This window comes from Mizuhopecten yessoensis, unplaced genomic scaffold, assembly GCF_002113885.1.
Source record: "Mizuhopecten yessoensis strain PY_sf001 unplaced genomic scaffold, ASM211388v2 scaffold9073, whole genome shotgun sequence".
NCBI lineage: Eukaryota > Metazoa > Mollusca > Bivalvia > Pectinida > Pectinidae > Mizuhopecten > Mizuhopecten yessoensis.
The window spans coordinates 964,554-979,837 of NW_018407865.1; the positions used below are offsets into that span (position 1 = coordinate 964,554).

At 36.9% G+C, this 15,284-nt stretch overlaps 1 protein-coding gene across 1 annotated transcript in view; it reads left to right on the plus strand.

Annotated features, from left to right (window-relative positions):
• Window positions 1-15,284, plus strand: part of LOC110457285 (protein O-linked-mannose beta-1,2-N-acetylglucosaminyltransferase 1-like) — a 57,047-nt gene that overhangs the window by 28,041 nt on the left and 13,722 nt on the right. Inside the window, exons 18-23 of the mRNA XM_021508489.1 lie at window positions 2,418-2,494; window positions 6,638-6,731; window positions 13,518-13,567; window positions 13,841-13,967; window positions 14,388-14,520; window positions 14,858-15,010. Of these exons, the coding sequence (XP_021364164.1) occupies window positions 2,418-2,494; window positions 6,638-6,731; window positions 13,518-13,567; window positions 13,841-13,967; window positions 14,388-14,520; window positions 14,858-15,010 (634 nt within the window). The remainder of the gene's footprint in view (window positions 1-2,417; window positions 2,495-6,637; window positions 6,732-13,517; window positions 13,568-13,840; window positions 13,968-14,387; window positions 14,521-14,857; window positions 15,011-15,284) is intronic.

Genomic DNA, 15,284 nt, shown 5'->3' on the forward strand with positions numbered 1-15,284 from the left:
GCTAGTGTCCAGTATTGTTTAATTTGAGGAACTTTTTCTTACATAAAAACAAAAACAGCTCTATGATCCAGAAACATATAAAATGTACCAGGTAAGGTAGTTGATCACATTTGTTTAATTTTCCACCAAACACTGTGCTACACACACTGCCAAGATCTTTCTGGAATGCTTTGTCATAGATACTTGGGCAAGAAAGCATCAATATTAAGTTTTAACATTATTTTTGTCGCTTAATATAAAATAGGACTGTTTTTTTTCTTTTTGGTTATAAACTGAGTAACACAATAATGGGAATGGGTGGGGGTGGGGGCGTGGGTGGGGGTGGAGGTCAAGTGGTTAAGGCATGTGACCATTCACAATCACTGGCTCTCTCCACCACTGGGTAATGCAGGTTTCTCAGGGTACTCCGGTGGCTAGTCTCCGCCACCATAACCTGGCACATCTTTAAATGACCATGGCTGTTAATAGGACGTAAAACACAAACAAACCAAACCAGTTTTGTTCAGTCTTGAAAAAAAGGGAAGTAACTAATTTTATATTCTTCAGCTGCTTCAGATGACACTTCACTTATTAAACACATAGAAATTACCGTAGTATCATTAGTACAACCAAACAGAATTGTAATAGTCTAAAGCCTTGTAGCGGAATTTCATATATATAGTGAAACCTGCATAGAAAGAACACCCAAGGGAAAGCTCAAAAGAGGTCTCCAATAGCAGAGATGATTTCTTCATAGAGTATTGCTATTTAGTAACCTGATTTTGTAGGGATGAGAAATTTAAAGATGTTGGTCTCTTATATTTAGAAGAGAGGCTAATTTAATTAATTTAGGTTTAGACTTACAAACAGTTTCTACAGTGTATCAACTATCAAAGGGACTATCAACACCTTTCATATGAAGCCTGTTTAGTCCCCGACTGGTATTACTGGGTTGGATTTTTGCACTTCATCTGTCAGTAAGTCAGATGGTCAGTGCATCGCTTTGTCCTGGTTGGGGTATATCTTACACAGTGTCACATACAATTGCCAAATTGTGTATGCAAATTTCATCATTGGATGGCAGAATACACAGAACTCAGGTCTTGTTATTCACTCCTCTGTTCCAGAAACACTTGTTATCTCACCTTGCATGAAGTGCTTGTGAGCTTATGCCGTGGCGTGGTGTCCATTGTCTGTCGTCCGGCATCCTTCGTCTGTTGTCCACCGTCAACTTTTCCATTCAAACAACTTTTTTCCCCTCAATAATGAACAAAGCAAGGGTGATGATAGTTGACCAGTAGCATGCAGCTATGCTGGACAGTGGTATGAAGGACGATCAAGTTTGTTCAAATGAGTAACCTTGAACAAATTTCAAGGCCAAAGGGGTTAAAGGATTAAAATATTTAAACAACTTATTCTGAATAATAAAAAGATATAGGGTAAAGCTATTGGCCTGTAACATGTTTGATAAAGGGTTTCAAAGTGAATTACCTTGACCTTTAAGGTCACAGGGGGTCAAATGTGTTAAAAATGTTCTCAAATTTCTTCTTAATAACCAAAAAGCTTTAGGGTGGTGATATTTTACCAATAGCGTGCTGAAATGAAGGGCTACCAAGGTTGTTAAAAGAAATTATCTGGACCCACTTTCAAGGTCACAGGGGTTAAAAGTGTTAAAATCTTTTAACTGGTTCTTCTGAACAATTAGCCTATATAATTAGGCCTGTGGCTTTATTTAGTCCGTTCAAATGCATTCCCCTTTTTGTTCTCTTTTTAAGGTTACTGGTTTGAGATTAATATCGACGACTTATACAGGCCCATTGAGCCTCTTGTTTGTCATTTATTATTAAAAATGATAAAAAATGTCTGGTCCTGGGAGCTGGGAATCTGTTGTTGTTTAAAAAGAATATAGTTTCCCTTGGGGTTCAAATAACACAAGAAATAAGTGAGCATTACAGGCCACAGGGGCCTCTTGTCTAACTGCATTTATTAAAACCTTTTTCATATAAGCACTGACATGTTATTGTAAATATGGTCTATGCAAAGTTGATTTTTCTCTCTGTTGGATTATAGCTATAGTGCCATTTCTTAAACCTGATGGGTTTTATTTTCTCAAAGGGACATTCATCACCTGACACACAACAACAAATTTTGGTGTGATAAATTGATTTTAAACAAGTCAAAGCTCGTTAGACCATTAACTGTCAAAAATGTAATATAATATGTCGGATATTGTAACAGTGCCACGCTTTTAATTTGACAAATTTTTCCAAATTTGGTCAGTTTAGGCGATAATGGCTCATCATATTGATCTAATAAATTGGTCGCTCTAAATATTTGCACTTTGTTTAAGAAACGTGACAAATGATATTTGTCGAGTTAAAAAGGATGGCTATCTTTGGTGTCATGTTTTCGATAACAGTCTTGTTTAATTTGGACAGGAATGGACCACAACGCCCTTGTTCGTACTTTAGAGACCACCATCATGCAGCCTGGAGTACGTCCGTCCCTCGTTACGGTAAGACCTAAACACTAAAAACACCCAGATTATCTTTTATATAGAACTCACATTTGGAAATATGATCCAGAACAAGTTATAAGCTCATTACATTGGTATTTGGATGTAATCTTCAAATCAAATCTTCAACAGATCTATAATGCAGCCTTCAGTCATAGAACACTTTGCTAGTAACTTATTTACTCATTATCCAGGTACTGCTGGGGAGTAGGGCCAACAGTTCTGTTTATGTTAATGACCTTGATCCACCTTCACAGAAGTCAGATTTATTTAATTATTTGAAACGATCTATGTACTGATTGTGCAGTAGCAAACTTAAATTCAAAAAATAAGTTTGTTCAAGTTAATGAAGACTTGATCAATTTTTCAATTTTAAGGGTCATATAGATGTGAAATGTGTTAAAAATCCTAATGTAAAGATTTTGACTAACTCTTGTGGTCACATGTCAGACATGTTAAAAAAGAGACAAAACCAGGTATATATGTGGTTAAAACTATTAGGCCTTTTGTTTTTGCTTAGACAGATCTTGAATAAACTTGTAACTTATAAATTACACAGCCAAACTTTCAGAAGAATTCTGTATAGAAAATGATGTGATATCAAATTCGTTCTCTAACCTATTTTTTACGAGTTTTATGTGTAATCTGCTCTTCTGAATATGTCAATTTTTTGTCCAATAATTGCATTTTCTTACGAAGAGTTTCACTAAAATTGAATAAAATTGATACATCTGTGCTGTCTTGAGACATATACGTTTCTATGGAAAAATCTGAAAGAACGTTTTATAGCTTTCGGTAATAATTGAATCCAGAGAAGCCAAAAATAATTTCAAAGAGATATTTATTATGTCATAAATCTAACGTAAAAACGAAATTTGTAGCTCATGTGGAGTACAGACCACTGTCAGATTAAGTAAGCCATATAATACATAGATGTTCACCAGGATATTGTAGCGGTAAATTTAATTAAAATGTCTTTTCTCAAAACGGAAAACATTTCTAACTACAAATTCGACCTGTCACTTTTTGCCGAAAGTATTGACATATTTTAATAGGAATTACAGGAAATTATTGTTTGTGTTTGTAGAAAAGTTCTAGACAGTTTTGTGTGATAAATATCTATTAAAACTTACCTGACAGACTTGGGGTCTATCTGGTTGGAGATTGGACATTTTAGCCGAGGAGTTGGTATAATTTTTAGCTCACCTGGTCCGAAGGACCAAGGTGAGCTTATGCCATACCGTGGCGTCCGTCGTCCGTCCGTCGTCCGTCGTCCGTACATCAACAATTTCTTTAAACGACTTCTTCTTCTTAACCACTGGTTGGAATTAAACTAAATTTGACTGGAAGCATCCCTAGGTGGTGGGGATTCAAAATTGTACAAATGGTTGGGCTGACCCCCCAGGGGGCTGAGGGGCGGGGCCAAAAGGGGTCAATTTGCCCATATTGCTTTAAGCGACTTCTTCTCTGAAACTAAGAAGTGGATATCAACCATATTTGACTGGAAGCATCCCTAGGTGGTGGTGATTAAAAATTGTACAAATGGTGGGGCTGACTCCCCAGGGGGCTAAGGGGCGGGGCCAAAAGGGGGCAATTTGGCTATATTGCTACAAACGACTTCTTCTGTAGAACTGTGCACTGGATATCAATCATATTTGATCAAAAGCATTCCTGGGAGGCAGGGATTTAAAATTGTACAAATGGTGTGGCTGACCCCCCAGGGGGCTGAGGGGCAGGGCCAAAAAGGGTATTTGGCTATACTGCTTTAAGTGACTTCTTCTCTGGAACTAAGTGATGGATATCAACCTTATTTGACTGGAAGCATCTCTAGGTGGTGGAGATTCAAAATTGTACAAACGGTTGGGCTGACCCCCCAGGGGGCTGAGGGGCGGGGCCAAAAGGGGGCAATTTGGTTATATTGCTATAAATGACTTCTTCTGCAGAACTATGCCATGGATATTGATCATATTTGGTCGGAAGTATTCATGGGAGGCAGGGATTCAAAATTGTACAAATGGTGGGGCTGACCCCCCGGGCTAAGGGGTGGGGCCAATAAAATGTATTACTTGGAAATGGTTGAGATCCCCACCATATAACCATATATACAATTGCTGAGTATAAAGAGAAGAATGCACATTTGCTTCCAGGATGTCCCTAGGGTCTGGCCCCACCCTTGGAGACATAGTCCCTGGGCCATAACTTTAAAACGGTTGAGATCCCCACCCCAAAACTATATATACAAATGCTGGGCATAAAGAGACGAATGCAATCATGATATCAGAATAGACCCTGGGGTCTGACCGAACCCCTAGGGACCTAGTTTCTTAGTCACAGCTTGGAAACAGTTGAGAGCCCCACCCTATAACCGTATATATACAATTGCTGAGTATAAAGAGATGATTGCACATATGCTTCCAGGTTGGCCTTGGGGACTGCCCCACCCTTGGAGACTTAACCCCTGGGTCATAACTTTGAAATGGTTAATATCCCCACCCCAAAACTATATATACAATTGTTGGGCATAAAGAGACGAATGCAGTCATGACATTAGAATTGGTCCCAGGGTCTGCCCCACCCTTGCAGACTTGGCCCCTGGGTCATAACTTTGAAACGGTTGAGATCCCCACCCCAAAACTATATATACAAATGCTTGGCAAAAAGAGACAAATGCAGTCACAATATTAGAATCGATCCTGGGGTCTGGCCACAACTCTAGGGACCTAGTTTCTGAGTCAAAGCTTGGAAACAGTTGAGATCCCCACCCCATAACCATACATAAAATTGCTGGGCATGAAAAATGTAATATAGCTATGCTACAAGGATTGGCCTATGGGTCTGGCCTATTCCCTTGATCTCATTTTGAGAATAGTTTGCCATGATTGCTTAGGTATCCAGGTGAGCGATACAGGCCCTCTTGGCCTCTTGTTTTTTATTGGATGAAGTACTGGTATTTTAAGTCTTTTACGTTATGTTCAGGTATCGGTTTAACTGATGAGCATGATATTTTTTGGAATTCATTGATTGATATTTTTTACATTTGCTTTGCAATGTTACTATGTAAACAAGGCAATATCCTTTTGGGTCATATAACATGATTTATGACCCTTACACTATTCATGTTAATTCCCTGTAATATGGTGGGCATTCATATTGCCTATGAACAGCATCTGAATTCAGTTTAATGTTTTAAGTATTCCGACAGGCTGTACATATACCTTGGATCAAAGGCTATGATCAAGGTCAAAGCAAGGGTTCAGATGTAAAGTACTCACAGTAATACTTGTCCAGAATGTTACTTTCCCACTATACTGAATATAATTTGCTCTGTGCAATCCTTTGTATCAATGTGTCTAGATATTGTTTTTACTTCACTCATGAATCTACCTCCAAGGTCACAGTCAAGGGTCAAGGGCAATGCTTTACATGTCTGGACTAGATTTTTGAACTACACAAAACTCCTTTTTTTTGAAAATCTTCATAGAAAGGTGTATTATAATACGATAGTCAATTACAAAACACAAATCTGAACCTCAAAATACAAGGTCATATCAAAGGTCAAAGGTGAAATCATTTCAATAAAAGTTCCTTTTTATAAAGGCAGACCATATATATACATTGAGAGATAAATGGATTATTGTTGTGCCGTGACATCCATTGTCTGTCTGTCAACATTTTGTTATAACAACACACATGTAGCTTGCTGGGGTGATGGTCTCTCAAGTTTATATAAAGAAATGACCTTGACACATGTTCAAGTTTGTGGGTCAGGTACATTAACATTTTGATATATAACTTTGATTAAATTGAATAATAATATTATTAGAATGTATGAGAATGAAAGATAGAATGATTGGTTGCTTGAGAGAAGAAACGAAAGAGAAGAGTGAATGAAGGGGAAGAGTTGCCTCCTGTATGAGGCAACATGATGAAAGAGATAAACCCGGGCCACCCTAACCCTGGCATTCCTCCTAAAAGATGCCAGCGAAATAAAATCTAATTTGAACCCCAAAAAAAACATTGATGAAACTAAAAGCTTGCATTTAACATACATTCAATAGACTCCACATTTTGAACTGATAACTTTACATACCTACAGCAGTAACTAACTTTTTAAATAATTAAGTTTGAAATATGTTGTTATAGGTGATGTGGGATGAAAAAACTGTGGAACATGCAGAACTTGCTGATCTGTTTAGTTACAATAATCACAGCTTGGAGGGAAGTCTGAACTATATCGGTGAGTGTATTGTTGACCCTTACTTTTCAGTGTATTGTTGACCCTAACTATCAGTGTATTGTTGGCGCTTATTTTTCAGTGTATTGTTAAACCTTACTTTTCAGCTTATTGTTGACCCTAATTTTCAGTGTATTGTTGAACCTTTCTTTCAGTCTATTGTTGTCCCTTATTTTTCAGTGTATTGTTCAGTGTATTGTTGGACCTTACTTTTCAGTGTATTTATGATCCTTACTTTTCAGTGTATTTATGATCCTTACTTTTCAGTGTATTGTTCAGTGTATTGTTGAACCTTTATTTCAGTGTATTGTTGGACCTTACTTTTCAGTATATTGTTGCCCCTAACTTTCAGTGAATTCAGTGTATTGTTGACCCTAACTTTCAGTGTATTGTTGAACCTTTCTTTCAGTGTATTGTTGAACCTTTCTTTCAGTCTATTGTTGACCCTTACTTTTCAGTCTATTGTTGACCCTAACCTTCAGTCTATTGTTGACCCTAACTTTCAGTGAATTCAGTGTATTGTTGACCCTATCTCTCAGTGTATTGTTGACCCTAATTTTCAGTGTATTGTTGACCATCACTTTCTGTCTATTGTTGACCCTAACTTTCAGTCTATTGTTGACCCTTACTTTTCAGTCTATTGTTGACCCTAACCTTCAGTCCATTGTTGACCCTAACTTTCAGTGTATTGTTGACACTAACTTTCCAGTGTATTGTTGAACATTACTTTTCAGTGTATTGTTGAACCTTATTTTTCAGTGTATTGTTGACCCGAACTTTCAGTGTATTGTTATTGTTGACCCTTAGTGTATTGTGGATCCTAACTTTCAGTCTATCGTTGACTCTAACTTTCAGTGTATTGTTGACCCTAACTTTCAGTGTATTGTTGACCCTTACTTTCAGTGTATTGTTGAACCTTTCTTTCAGTGTATTGTTAACCCTTACTTTTCAGTCTATTGTTGACCCTAACCTTCAGTCCATTGTTGACCCTAACTTTCAGTGTATTGTTGACCCTACTGTTGACCCTAACTTTCAGTGTATTGTTGACTCTAACTTTCAGTGTATTGTTGACCCTAACTTTCTGTCTATTGTTGACCCTAACTTTCAGTCTATTGTTGACCCTTACTTTTCAGTATATTGTTGACCCTAACTTTCAGTGTATTGTTGACCCTAACTTTCAGTGTATTGTTGACACTAACTTTCCAGTGTATTGTTGAACATTACTTTTCAGTGTATTGTTGAACCTTATTTTTCAGTGTATTGTTGACCCGAACTTTCAGTGTATTGTTGATGCTAACTTTAAGTGTATTGTGGATCCTAACTTTCAGTCTATCGTTGACTCTAACTTTCAGTGTATTGTTGACCCTAACTTTCAGTGTATTGTTGACCCTTACTTTCAGTGTATTGTTGAACCTTTCTTTCAGTGTATTGTTAACCCTTACTTTTCAGTCTATTGTTGACCCTAACCTTCAGTCCATTGTTGACCCTAACTTTCAGTGTATTGTTGACCCTACTGTTGACCCTAACTTTCAGTGTATTGTTGACTCTAACTTTCAGTGTATTGTTGACCCTAACTTTCTGTCTATTGTTGACCCTAACTTTCAGTCTATTGTTGACCCTTACTTTTCAGTATATTGTTGACCCTAACTTTCAGTGTATTGTTGACCCTAACTTTCAGTGTATTGTTGACACTAACTTTCCAGTGTATTGTTGAACATAACTTTTCAGTGTATTGTTGAACCTTATTTTTTAGTGTATTGTTGACCCTAACTTTCTGTCTATTGTTGACCCTAACTTTCAGTGTATTGTTGATACTAACTTTCAGTCTATCGTTGACCCTAACTTTCAGTGTATTGTTGACCCTTACTTTCAATGTATTGTTGACCCTTACTTTCAGTATATTGTTGACCCTTACTTTTCAGTGTGTTGTTGACCCTTACTTTTCAGTGTATTGTTGAACCTTATTTTTCAGTTTATTGTTGACCCTAACTTTCAGTGTATTGTTGACCCTAACTTTCAGTGTATCGTTGACCCTAACTTTAAGTATATTGTTGACCCTAACTTTCAGTCTATTGTTGACCCTTACTTTTCAGTATATTGCTGACCCTAACTTTCAGTCTATTGTTGACCCTAACTTTCAGTGTATTGTCGACCCTAACTTTCAGCGTATTGTTGACCCTAACTTTCAGTGTATTGTTGAACCTTTCTTTCAGTGTATTGTTGACCCTAACTTTGAGTGTATTGTTGACCCTAACTTTGAGTGTATTGTTGATCCTAACTTTCAGTGTATTGTTGACCCTAACTTTCAGTGTATTGTTGAACCTTACTTTTCAGTATATTGTTGACCCTAACTTTCAGTGTATTGTTGACCCTAACTTTGAGTGTATTGTTGACCCTAACTTTCAGTGTATTGTTGCCCCTAACTTTCAGTGTATTGTTGACCCTAACTTTCAGTATATTGTTGACCCAAACTTTCAGTATATTATTGACCCTAACTTTCAGTGTATTGTTGAACCTTTCTTTCAGTGTATTGTTGACCCTAACTTTGAGGGTATTGTTGACCCTAACTTTGAGTGTATTGTTGACCCTAACTTTCAGTGTATTGTTGAACCTTATTTTTCAGTGTATTGTTGACCCGAACTTTCAGTGTATTGTTGATGCTAATTCTAAGTGTATTGTGGACCCTAACTTTTAGTCTATCGTTGACCCTAACTTTCAGTGTATTGTTGACCCTAACTTTCAGTGTATTGTTGACCCTAACTTTCAGTGTATTGTTGAACCTTTCTTTCAGTGTATTGTTAACCCTTACTTTTCAGTCTATTGTTGACCCTAACTTTCAGTGTATTGTTGACCCTAACTTTCAGTGAATTCAGTGTATAATTGACCCTAACTTTCAGTGTATTGTTGACTCTAACTTTCAGTGTATTGTTGAACCTCACTTTCAGTGTATTGTTGAACCTAACTTTCTGTCTATTGTTGACCCTACCTTTCAGTGTATTGTTGATACTAACTTTCAGTCTATCGTTGACCCTAACTTTCAGTGTATTGTTTACCCTAACTTTCAGTATATTGGTGACCCTAACTTTCAGTCTATTGTTGACCCTTACTTTTCAGTATATTGTTGACCCTAACTTTCAGTCTATTGTTGACCCTTACTTTTCAGTATATTGTTGACCCTTACTTTCCAGTGTATTGTTGACCCTTACTTTCAGTCTATTGTTGACCCTGACCCTAACTTTCAGTGTATTGTTGATACTAACTTTCAGTCTATCGTTGACCCTAACTTTCAGTGTATTGCTGACCCTTATTTTTCAGTGTATTGTTGACCCTTACTCCTAACCCTAACCCTAACCCTAACCCTAACTTTCTGTCTATTGTTGACCCTACCTTTCAGTGTATTGTTGATACTAACTTTCAGTCTATCGTTGACCCTAACTTTCAGTGTATTGTTGTCCCTAACTGTCAGTGTATTGTTGACACTAACTTTCCAGTATATTGTTGAACATTACTTTTCAGTGTCTTGTTGAACCTTATTTTTTAGTGTATTGTTGAACCTAACTTTCTGTCTATTGTTGACCCTACCTTTCAGTGTATTGTTGATACTAACTTTCAGTCTATCGTTGACCCTAACTTTCAGTGTATTGCTGACCCTTATTTTTCAGTGTATTGTTGACCCTTACTTTTCAGTGTATGGTTGAACTTTATTTTTCAGTGTATTGTTGACTACCTTTCAGTGTATTGTTGACCCTAACTGTCAGTGTTTTGTTGACACTAACTTTCCAGTGTATTGTTGGACATTACTTTTCAGTGTATTGTTGACCCTTACTCCTAACCCTAACCCTAACCCTAACCCTAACTTTCTGTCTATTGTTGACCCTAACTTTCAGTGTCTTGTTGACCCTAACTTTCAGTGAATTCTGTGTATAATTGACCCTAACTTTCAGTGTATTGTTGAACCTCACTTTTCAGTATATTGTTGACCCTAACTTTCAGTCTATTGTTGACCCTTACTTTCAGTCTATTGTGGGCCCTTACTTTTCAGTATATTGTTGACCCTTACTTTCCAGTGTATTGTTGACCCTTACTTTCAGTGTATTGTTGACCCTTTCTTTCAGTGTATTGTTGACCTTAACTTTCAGTGTATTGCTGACCCTTATTTTTCAGTGTATTGTTGACCCTTACTCCTAACCCTAACCCTAACCCTAACCCTAACTTTCTGTCTATTGTTGACCCTAACTTTCAGTCTATTGTTGACCCTTACTTTTCAGTATATTGTTGACCCTAACTTTCAGTATATTGTTGACCCTAGCTTTCAGTGTATTGTTGACCCTAACTGTCAGTGAATTGTTGACACTAACTTTCCAGTGTACTGTTGAACATTACTTTTCAGTGTATCGTTGAACCTTATTTTTTAGTGTATTGTTGAACCTAACTTTCTGTCTATTGTTGACCCTAACTTTCAGTCTATTGTTGACCCTCTTTCAGTGTATTGTTGACCCTAACTTTCAGTGTATTGTTGACCCTTACTTTTCAGTGTATTGTTGAACTTTATTTTTCAGTGTATTGTTGACTAACTTTCAGTGTATTGTTGACCCTAACTTTCAGTGTATTGTTGACACTAACTTTCCAGTGTATTGTTGAACATTACTTTTCAGTGTATTGTTGACCCTTACTTTAGTGTATTGTTGACCCGTTACTTTTCAGTGTATTGTTGACCCTTACTTTTCAGTGTATGGTTGAACTTTATTTTTCAGTGTATTGTTGACTAACTTTCAGTGCATTGTTGACCCTAACTTTCAGTGTATTGTTGACCCTAACTTTCAGTCTATTGTTGACCCTTATTTTTCAGTGTATTGTTGACCCTAACTTTCAGTGTATTGTTGACTCTAACTTTCAGTGTATTGTTGACCCTTACTTTCATTGTATTTTTGACCCTAACTTTCAGTCTATTGTTGACCCTTACTTTTCAGTATATTGTTGTCCCTTTCTTTCCAGTGTATTGTTGACCCTTTCTTTCAGTGTATTGTTGACTCTACCTTTCAGTGTATTGTTGACTCTACCTTTCAGTGTATTGTTGACTCTAACTTTCAGTGTATTGTTGCCTCTAACTTTCAGTGTATTGTTAACACTAACTTTCCAGTGTATTGTTGACCCTTACTTTTCAGTATATTGTTGACCCTAACTTTCAGGGTATTGTTGACCCTAACTTTCAATGTATTGTTGACACTAACTTTCCAGTGTATTGTTGACCCTTTCTTTCAGTGTATTGTTGACTCTACCTTTCAGTGTATTGTTGACTCTAACTTTCAGTGTATTGTTGACCCTTACTTTTCAGTGTATTGTTGACCCTTACTTAAGTGTATTGTTGACCCGTTACTTTTCAGTGTATTGTTGACCCTTACTTTTTAGTGTATTGTTGAACCTTATTTTTCAGTGTATTGTTGACCCTAACTTTCAGTCTATTGTTGACCCTAACTTTCAGTGTATTGTTGAACCTAACTTTCAGTGTATCTTTTCAGTGTATTGTTGACCCTTATTTTTCAGTGTATTGTTGACCCTTACTTTCAGTATATTGTTGACCCTAACTTTCAGTCTATTGTTGACCCTTATTTTTCAGTGTATTGTTGACCCTAACTATCAGTGTATTGTTGACCCTTATTTTTCAGTGTATTGTTGACCCTTACTATCAGTGTATTGTTGACCCTTACTTTCAGTCTATTGTTGACCCTTACTTTTCAGTATATTGTTGACCCTTACTTTCCAGTGTATTGTTGACCCTAACTTTCAGTATGTTGTTGACTGTTACTTTCAGTGTATTGTTGACCCTTACTTTCAGTCTATTGTTGACCCTTACTTTCAGTCTATTGTTGACCCTTACTTTCAGTCTATTGTTGACCCTTACTTTCAGTCTATTGTTGACCCTTACTTTTCAGTATATTGTTGACCCTTACTTTCCAGTGTATTGTTGACCCTAACTTTCAGTATGTTGTTGTCTGTTACTTTCAGTGTATTGTTGACCCTTACTTTCAGTATATTGATGACCCTTACTTTCAGTGTATTGTTGACCCTTACTTTTCAGTGTATTGTTGACCCTTACTTTCAGTCTATTGTTGACCCTTACTTTTCAGTATATTGTTGACCCTAACTTTCAGTCTATTGTTGACCCTTATTTTTCAGTGTATTGTTGACCCTAACTATCAGTGTATTGTTGACCCTTATTTTTCAGTGTATTGTTGACCCTTACTATCAGTGGATTGTTGACCCTTACTTTCAGTCTATTGTTGACCCTTACTTTCAGTCTATTGTTGACCCTTACTTTCAGTCTATTGTTGACCCTTACTTTCAGTCTATTGTTGACCCTTACTTTTCAGTATATTGTTGACCCTAACTTTCAGTGTATTGTTGACTCTAACTTTCAGTGTATTGTTGACCCTAACTTTCAGTATGTTGTTGACTGTTACTTTCAGTGTATTGTTGACCCTTACTTTCAGTATATTGTTAACTGTTACCGTCAGTATATTGTTGACTCTTATTTTCAGTGTATTGCTTACTTGAAGTGTATCAATCATTTTGATTTTAAAGGTAAATACTACAAAGTACCAAATATTTATGAAAAATTTGGCAGACAAATCAAATTAATATCAACCCAGAACAAAGATTCCGATAATGACTGGTTTTGTGGTGTCAGAAGTTCAGGTGTGCAGGTACATTGTAACACTATATACATATGATGATAAGATTAGTCACATATTGAAACTCAGTTTTCCTAAAAGATTTTTTTGTGTTTAGACCAGATGCAGAAGGCATTGACAGCGGGATGGAAACTCATTCCTGAAGCTGTGAGTATTTCTTACAGAACCTTTGAAAGTATATGGATTTTAAGTTGATTCTGTCAGAATAGTGTCAGACAAAGTCACACTTCTTCCCCTTGTAAACTCATTGTTATGTTCATCATGTCCAATGTTTCAGTTTAACTTGACCTTTGACTTTGAAGTTGACAGTGTAAATGATTTAGTTTTTCAAATCAAACAAAATGTCTGTAAAAAAATTAACTTTTCTAAAGTTTGTCAATTAAAGCATTGTGATGCCTTTTACATGTTTTAATCTTTCAGAAATACCTGATAGTTTTAGAGGAGGAGATCGTTTTGGCTCCTGACTTCCTGTCCTTCCTAGGCCAAAGTTTGGTCATAGTTGAGTCTGATGCTACCCTGTTAGGAGTGTCCGCCTGGAACTATAACGGTCAGTACCTACCAGGGTTTACCTGTGAGTTACACTTTTACCTGAGAATTGACGTTTCTCTTGTTCCTGTTAGAATTCTGGTGAAAAGTACTTTTTCATACCTAGGGGTGTAGGACAAGGAAATTCCACCCTCAGAATTTTGAAATTTGGGCAGACCACAGGCTTTACCTACTTATAAACTCCTGGGGTGGAATTTCTCTATCCTACACCCCGGGGCATAAACAAGCCTTATTATCTTCCTTAAACATATGTTTACTGAAATAATCCAGAATTTCAAAATGTTTGTCAATTCACAGTCTTACCAGTATTTCTAATTGATAGAAGAAATTTATGAACCAGTATTTCTAATTGAAAGAAGAAATTTATGATTTCTTAGTTTAGACATAGACAGATTGCAAGGTTTGACTGTGTACTGTACAGGTTACGACACCACCTCCGGAGACAGGACAATGGTATATCGAGTTGAAGAATTCCCTGGACTCGGATTCCTGCTGAAGCGAAGCGTGTATGACACATACATGAAAGATCACATGTCAACATGTTGCTCACAAAGGTATGGAAGTATTGGATTTTAAAAGCCTTTCAAAAACTCAAAAGATTATTTCTTTTATAATACAATAATATTTGTATATTACTTTAACTTTTGTCAAGAAAAGTACTCTGAAGGCACTTAACATCAAGGGATTACAGACATTGAAAAACAGCCAAAGCTCATGATAATGTACCATGACAACCTGTTTTGTACCTCCAATACTTGTGATATATGACTGTGTTCTGAAGATTGTATACTTGTTTGCACTTCTTGAAAAATCATAATGGTGACATTATTATCATACACAAAATTAATTTATCTTATAGAAATCATGATAAAACTTTTATCTGCTTCCTAGGGTTTGGAACAGTTGGGCACTAGCTGGAGAGGATGTTGTCGGTGAAATCCTGGTACCGGATGTGTCACGAGTTTACCGTCAGCCATACCAGACATGGAATACCGACGAAGACTACCTCACAGAACTTTTCAACAAACCAAGACTCACTAATTTGTAAGCTCCTTCTTGTATTTAAAATGTGTCTGCATTGATCAATGGTGAGCAGAGCTGAATCTGGAATGAGGGAACATTCACCAGAGATACATAGCTATAGGGGGGCATCACCAGAGATAAATAGCTATAGGGGGACATCACCAGAGATATGTAGGTATAGGGGGACATCACCAGAGATGTGTAGGTATAGGGGGACATCACCAAAGATGTGTAGCTATAGGGGGACATCACCAGAGATGTGTAGCTATAGGGGGACATCACCAGAGATGTGTAG